Source organism: Eimeria tenella, genomic scaffold (genome assembly GCF_000499545.2).
Source record: "Eimeria tenella Houghton genomic scaffold, Eth_scaff2492, whole genome shotgun sequence".
NCBI lineage: Eukaryota > Apicomplexa > Conoidasida > Eucoccidiorida > Eimeriidae > Eimeria > Eimeria tenella.
Genome location: NW_013542357.1, coordinates 2,617 through 3,028, shown reverse-complemented (window position 1 = coordinate 3,028; position 412 = coordinate 2,617). Strand labels below are relative to the sequence as shown.

The following is a 412-nucleotide window of genomic DNA, read 5'->3' as shown; positions in this document are numbered from 1 at the left end:
GCAGCCGCAGCAGCAGCAGCAGCAGCAGCAGCAGCGCGCCCCGCGGGGGGCCCCACGCGCTGCAGCACAGACCCCACACCCTCCACCTCAAAGGCCTCAAATGCTACTTCTTGAAGGGCCCCCAAGCCGGGGACTTCGAGGAGACAGTTGAGGGGGACTTGGGAGAGAAAAAGGGGCCCGAAGGGGCTTTCCAGAGTTGCTGCTGCTGCTCCCTGCAGCAGCAGCAGCACCTTCTCCTGCGCCACAAACGCAGCAGCAAAACGCCCCACACGCAGGGGCCCCTCCGCCCCCTCCGCCACCGCCAACTCCGTCTTCAGGGGGGCCCCCACTGCCACCCAGCTCGCGTCTTCCTCCACTCCCGGAAGCTCCCCCAGGGGCCCCAGGTACCCTCCGGGGGCCCCCCAGGGGGGCC

The 412-nt window shown here is 69.7% G+C and overlaps 1 protein-coding gene across 1 annotated transcript in view; it reads right to left on the bottom strand.

Moving 5' to 3' along the window:
* Positions 1 to 56: 56 nt before the first annotated feature.
* Positions 57 to 412, bottom strand: part of ETH_00038325 (uncharacterized protein) — a gene marked incomplete at both ends in the record, with an annotated part of 2,850 nt that continues 2,494 nt past the window's right edge. Inside the window, one exon of the mRNA XM_013375025.1 lies at positions 57 to 412. Coding sequence (XP_013230479.1) covers positions 57 to 412 — 356 coding nt within the window.